Here is a 7,163-nt window from a genome sequence, read left to right as displayed (position 1 = left end):
ATATATATTCTATTGAATAATTGGTTATAAGTTAAAGGGGGAGCTACCAGAGATAAGACCTGACCAACGAGGTGTCAACCCTCTGCCGTGCACTCTCGAGCAGCCCCGCAACCTCGTGCTAATCTGTTAGCTTGTGCTTCAGGAGCTTGACTGAAACCATTTTGAAAAGTCCATCTCTGGGGGAGGGGGCCTCATCCCTCATTTGTTCACTGGGCAATGGCAGCCATCAGAAGCACAGTGAAGTGAGGCTACATTCGAATCTTGCTAGTTGTCTCAAAACTGCAAACTCCCCCTTTAAATAAGTATTAATCATACAAATGAAACATGAGAAAGACTTTTATTATTGTTAACCTCATCTACCAATGGCCCATGCATCCAATGTTGAAAATCAAATGAGGCCCTTGAGCAGAACAGTTCGCCCAGACCTGCCAGTCCAGATGAGATGACATCACCGTGGTGACATCACTGCCCGCTCATGTGACTCGTGTGCACTTTCCAAAGGTCTTTATTTTATTTGAGTAAAGGTACAAACAAGTGTAAAAGTCCACGATCGAGTAGAGAATGTAGGAAATATAAATAATGGTCAAAGTCGGGGAGGACGCAGCGACCGTGGTGGTCGTCACGACAACCAAAACAAAGCATTAAAAACCTGCAAAAAGTCGTAAAAAGTGAAGAAAAACTGCATTTTGCATGACAAGATCAAAGTGTGAAAGTCCGTGCGCTGCGGCGCGAGCGGGAACGCGACGCAGGCCACAAAGCGTGCGCCGCGTCTTTGCTCCACCGACTTGACTTGAACAATCCGAACCTTCGTAGAACGACAATCGCGACACGCTTACAAAACTTTAGCGTCTTAGCATAGTAGAAAAAAAAGTGCCTGCTAGCATTTCATCTACGGCCCCTCATGGTCAAATCATGATAGTTCTCGACCAGCCCGCCTCTGACTGTTTCGATACGTCAGCGGGCGGAGCCACAACATTTTAGTGTTATGAAACCGAGTGCGCAGGTTAGGACAAGAACCCTTTAGCAAATGGTTGCCACAAAAGCCGAGCTGTTGTCAGTTAGCTCCGAAGCTAAGTGCTAACGGCTTCCGGCTGATCCGTCCCCGCGTGGTCATGTGATAATACAGGAAGTGTTTCCGTGCTGACGGGGACGGCACATGTACGGGGCTGGGGGTCTCGTCCTCACTCGAGCGGTGCCTCGTACTGCGGCGGGAGGGCCGGGGCGGCGGCGGTCCGCCCTCACTTGAGGCACCTCGCGGAGCGTGAGGTGAGGGCGGGGGTCCGGTGTGGCGGCGGCGCTCACTTGAGCAGCGCCTTGTAGAGCGTGAGCGATCGCGCGGTGCTGCCGTCCTGCTCCAGACACACGATCAAGTCCCTGAGGTTGACTCTGGTGATGCGCTGACGCCAAGGCTGGCGCGGCGACGACACGGACGACGACAAAGACGCACCCGACGCAGAAGCGCCACACGACACCTGCGGACAGAGGAGCGCGTCACATTCACGCCACAGGAACTGTGTGTGTGCGTGCGCGTACTGTACAGTGGTCCCTCGTATCGTCGGGTTAAGTTTCAGGACCCCCCCCACACAGAGATAGAAATCTTGCGAAGTAGCAACTAATATTTATTTTATTAATATACAATGGCGTGAAAAAGTATTGGCCCCCTTCTCAAAGTCTTATATTTTTGCATAGTTTCCCCCCTTTGTTTAAGATCTTGAAAGAAATGTAAATATCAGACCAATATAACCCAAGTGAATTTAAAATGGTGTTTTTAAATGATTTCATTCATGAAGGTGAAAAAAAAAAAAGCTACTCAAAGTTAACTGGCCCTGTGTGAAAAGTTAATTATTCCCCTTGTTAAATGTTGAATTAATTGTGGCTAATCACAATATTTGGTTGATTTTCACTGATCACACCCATGCCTTTTACCGCCAGACCTGTTCAATCAAGAAATCACATAAACAGAATCTGTCCTGACAATAATCAAGGCAGACAAAAGATCTAAAAAAGCTGCAACAAAATGACACGATGTAAAGAAATTCCAGAACAGTGGAGAAATTAAGTAATTGACATCTATCAGTATAGGAATTGTTATAAAAGCCCTTTCTAAACCTTTAGGATTACTGCGAACCATAGGGAGGGAGAGCCGTTACCCTCACGTGGAGAAAACATGGAACAGTGGTGAACCTTCGCAGGAGCGGCCGGCCTACAAAGATTAGCCTGAGAGAACAGCAATGACTCACTCATCCAGGGGGCCGCAAAGAAAGTCAGGAAAACTTGTAAAGAACTGCAGGCCTCCCTTGCCTCAGTTAAGATCAGAGTTCATGACACAACAACAAGGAAGAGACTGAAGGGCAAAAATTATATCCATAGTATGCATAATACCAATGCAAAATACACTACACCCCTTCCTTGAGCCGTCACCTTATTGTGGTGGAGGGGTTTGTGTGTCCCTATGATCCGAGGAGATAAGGTGTCTGGGGCTTTATGCCCCTGGCAGGATCACCCGTGACAAACAGGTCCAAGGTGAGGGACCAGACAAAGCGCAGCTCTAAATACCCCTATGATGACTCAAAACAGAGGAAAAAGTTTTCCCTTGCCTGGACGCGGGTCACCGGGGCCCCCCGCTGGAGCCAGGCCTGCAGGTGGGGCTCAAAGGAGAGCGCCTGGTAGCCGGGCCTGCACCCATGGGGCCCGGCCGGGCACAGCCCGACAGGGTAATGTGGGTCCACCTTCCCATGGGCCCGCCACCTGTGGGAAGGGCCATAGAGGTCGGGTTCATTGTGAGCTGGGCGGTGATCTTGGCGATCCGATCCCTGGCTACAGAAGCTGGTTCGAGGTAACGTGCAACGTCACCTCTCTGGCAGGGAAGGAGCCCGAGCTGGTGCGCGAGGTCGAGAAGTTCCGATTAGATATAGTCGGCCTCGCCTCCACACACGGGTTGGGCTCTGGTACCAGTCCTCACCAGAGGGATTGGACACTCTTCCACTCTGGAGTTGCCGAGCGGCACCGAGCAGGTGCGGGTATACTTATTGCCCCCCGGCTCGGCGCCTGTACGTTTGGGTTCACACCGGTGGACGAGAGGGTAGCCTCCCTCCCCCTTCGGGTGGGGGGACGGACGGGTCCTGACTGTTGTTTGTGCCTATGCGCCAAACAGCAGATCAGAGTACCCACCCTTTTTGGAGTCCCTGGAGGAGGTGCTGGAGAGCGCTCCTGCTGGGGACTCCGTCGTTCTGCTGGGGGACTTCAATGCTCACGTGGGCAATGACAGTGAGACCTGGAAGGGCGTGATTGGTAGGAATGCCCCCCCCCCCCCCCGATCAGAACCCGAGTGGTGTTCTGTTATTGGAGTTCTGTGCTCATCACGGATTGTCCATAACGAACACCATGTTCAAGCATAAGGGTGTCCCACACGTGCACTTGGCACCAGGACACCCTAGGTCGCAGTTGGATGATCGACTTTGTGGTCGTGTCATCGGACTTGCGGCCGTATGTCATGGACACTCTGGTGAAGAGAAGGCCGGAGCTGTCAAATGATCACCACCTGGTGGTGAGTTGGCACAGACGGTGGGGGAAGATGCCAGTCCGACCTGAGAGGCACAAACGTATTGAGAGGGTCTGCTGGGAACGTCTGGCAGAATCCCCTGTCAGAAGGAGTTTCAACTCCCACCTCCGGCAGAACTTCACCCACGTCTCGGGGTAGGTGGGGGACATCGAGTCCAAGTGGACCATGTTGCGCACCTCCACTGCTGAGGCAGCCGACCGCAGCTGTGGCCGTAAGGTCGTCGGTGGCTGTCGTGGCGGCAAGCCCCGAACCCGTTGGTGGACTCCAGCGGTGAGGGATGCCATCAAGAATGAGTCGTATTGGGCCTTTTTGGCCTGTGGGACTTCCCGAGGCAGCTGATGAGTACCGGCTGGCCAAGCGGAATGCAGCTTTGGTGGTCGCTGAGGCAAAAACTCGGGCATGGGAGGAGTTCGGTGAGGACATGGAGAACGATTACCGAACACCTTTGAGGAAATTCTGGTCCAACATCCGGCGTCTCAACACTGTGTATAGTGGGGATGGGGCACTGCTGACCTCGACTCGGGACGTTGTGAGTCGGTGGGAAGAATACTTCAAAGACCTCCTCAATGCCACGGACAAGCCTTCCCATAAGGAAGCAGAGTCTGGGGTCTCTTCGCCCGGAGTTCCTAAAGGCTCTGGATGTTGTGGGGCTGTCCTGGTTGATACACCTCTGCAACATCACGTGGACATCGGGGACAGTGCCTCTGGATTGGCAGACTGGGGTGGTGGTCCCCCCTTTTTTAAGAAGGGGGACCGGAGGGTGTGTGCCAACTACAGGGGGAATCACACTCCTCAGCCTTCCCGGTAAGGTCTATTCAGAGGTGCTTGAGAGGAGGGTCTGTCGGGAAGTCAAACCTCATATTCAGGAGGAGTAGTGTGGTTTTTGTCCTGGCCATGGAACAGCGGCTCAGCTCTACACCCTCGGCAGGGTCCTCGAGGGTGCATGGGAGTTCACCCAACCAGTCTACATATGTTTTGGGGACTTTGAGAAGGTGTTCGGGGAGTTGTGCGGGGGGCGCTTCAGGAGTTGGACTCCGCCAACGCTGCCCTTTGTCACTGTTTCTGTTCATAACTTTTATGGACAGAATTTCTAGCCGCAGCCGAGGCGTAGAGGGGGTCCGGTTTGGTGGCCTCAGTATTGAGTCTGCTTTTTGCAGATGATGTGGTTCTGTTGGCTGCATCAAGCTGTGATCTGCAACTCTCACTGGAACGGTTCGCAGCAGAGTTTTGCTGGGATGAGAATCAGCACCTCCAAATCCGAAACCATGGTCCTCAGTCGGAAAAGGGCGGAGTGCCCTCTCCGGGTCGGGGATGAGATCCTGCCCCGAGTGGAGGAGTTCAAATATCTTGGGGTCTTGTTCACGAGTGAGGGAAGAACGGAACGGGAGATCGACAGGCGGCTCGGTGCGGCGTCTGCAGTGATGCGGACTTTGTATCGGTCCGTTGTGGTGAAGAAGGAGCTAAGCCGAAAAGCGGAGCTCTCGATTTACATTCCTACCCTCACCTATGGTCACGAGCTGCGGGTCGTGACCGAAAGAACGAGATCCCGGATACGAGCGGCCGAAATGAGTTTCCTCCGCAGGGTGTCCGGGCTCTCCCTTAGAGATAAGGTGAGAAGCTCGGTCATGCGGGAAGAGCTCAGAGTGGAGCTGCTGCTCCTCCACATTGAGAGGAACCAGATGAGGTGGCTGGGGCGTCTGATTAGGATGCCTCTTGGACGCCTCCCTGGTGAGGTGCTCCGGGCACGATACGCTGGAGAGACTACGTCTCTCGGCTGGCCTGGGAACGCTTCGGAAGAGCTGGAGGAAGTGGCTGGAGAGAGGGAAGTCTTTGCTTCCCTGCTGAGACAGCTGCCCACGCGACCCGACCTCAGATAAGCGGAGGAACATGAATGAATGAATGCACTACATTGCCAAAAGTATTCACTCACCCGTCTTGACTCAGATATGAATTTGAGTGAGATCCCATTCTTAATCCATAGGATTCAATATGACATCCGTCCACTCTCTGCAGTTATAACAGCTTAAACTCCTCTGGGAAGGTTTTCCACAAGGTTTAGGTGTCTGTTTATGGGAAGTTTTGACCATTTTTGCAGAAGTGCATTTGTGAGGTTCCATGCTGATGCCTCTCAGTCTCCGCTCTAATTCATCCAAAATGTTCTATCGGGTTGAGGTCAGGACTGTTAAGACCAGTCGAGTTCAACCACAATAGACGCTCTCATCCGTGTTGTTATGCTTTGGCCACTAGTCAGACATGCAAACACCAAAGGGATGAAAAAGTTGACCAAAAAAAAAAAACATTGTAAGGGGGGGGGGGGAATCACTTCATTTTTCACTAGTACCAACTTCAAAGGCTCATCCCAAATGCATCCTCCAGGAAAATATTAAGTATAATATTTTTTTTTTTTTTTTTTTTTTTTTTGGCCATTGCTAAATTTGAAGTTAGTCCATTCTGTGTTGTGACATAATCCCCAACATCGCTCCGTCGCTTCATACATTTAACTTCAATATCCGTAAACTAATTAGATAAATTTAGGCGCGTTTCCTAATTAATACAAGCTGTACTAGCGGATCAACTCTTGTCGCCGATGTTATGTGTGCTTCGCTGTTCCGCTGGGTCCGCAACCGGGGCCACGACGCGCATCACCTCAACGCGAAAATACAAAAGACCAGTGCAACAAATACGACACTGGCCGATCTGATGAACAAAAATGTTGCTTAAACGCAAGAGTAGCAATTGAGGATGTCTGCTCCAGAGGTGGGTAGAGTAGCCGAATATTATAGTCAAGTAAGAGTTCTGTTACTTGACAATAATGTGACTCAAGTAAAAGTAAAAAGTAGTCCTCCAAAAAATTACTTCAGAGTAAAAAGTACACAGTGAAATAATTACTCAAGTACTGAGTAAAGAGTACTGATTTTTTTTTTTAAACCAGGCTGGCTTATCTACCTTTAATACCTATGCCCGGGAAGCCCAATAGAAGATGTGTAAGGTCATGTGACTGTGTCGTTTGATTGGTGAACGAGGCTTAAACGTCACCGGCGCTTCAACTGGATTGGCGCAAAAAGCGTCAGTGCGGAAATCCAAGTCGTAGTCTCGCTCACGAAATAGTTGATAAGCAATAATTGATCAATAAAAGTAGCGAGCGACATTTAGATCAGTGTAATGGAGTAAAAGTACTTTGACTTCTGAACAGCAGAAGCGCCGGAAGTGTTTTTTCTGGTCTTGTCAACTCCTGCGATATATCCAAAGCCGGTCCCGAGCGCACAGGCGGAACCTCAGGCCGCGGAGTAATATTACAATTACATCTGTGTGTGGACGTGTGGAATGGATCTAGCTGCCAGCGATGAAGTAGTACGAAACAGTCTGTGACGACAGCAACGGCGACCCCCCCAGAAAAACTCATCGGATCTGTACGATTCACGGAAATCGCCTATTCTGAGTTCAAAACGGGGAATTTCGCCAAAAGGCGACTGATTTGCTTGTATGACAAGTGCACAGTCATGTTGGAACAGGAAGGGGCCAAACTGTTCCCACAAAGTTGGGAGCAACGACTTGCCCAAAACCTCTTGGTATGCTGAATCCTTCAGCGTTCCTTTTACTG

General features: G+C 50.9%; 1 protein-coding gene across 1 annotated transcript in view; it reads right to left on the bottom strand.

The window, feature by feature from the left end:
• The window catches only part of LOC133402535 (transcription initiation factor TFIID subunit 4-like), a 28,640-nt gene continuing 21,477 nt past the window's right edge, over positions 1-7,163 (bottom strand). The window contains exon 15 of the mRNA XM_061676412.1: positions 1-1,472. Coding sequence (XP_061532396.1) covers positions 1,299-1,472 — 174 coding nt within the window. The 3' untranslated portion in view covers positions 1-1,298. The remainder of the gene's footprint in view (positions 1,473-7,163) is intronic.

This window comes from Phycodurus eques, chromosome 5, assembly GCF_024500275.1.
Source record: "Phycodurus eques isolate BA_2022a chromosome 5, UOR_Pequ_1.1, whole genome shotgun sequence".
Lineage (NCBI taxonomy): Eukaryota > Metazoa > Chordata > Actinopteri > Syngnathiformes > Syngnathidae > Phycodurus > Phycodurus eques.
Note: the sequence above shows the minus strand (reverse complement) of the source record. Positions and strands in the feature narration are given on the sequence as shown.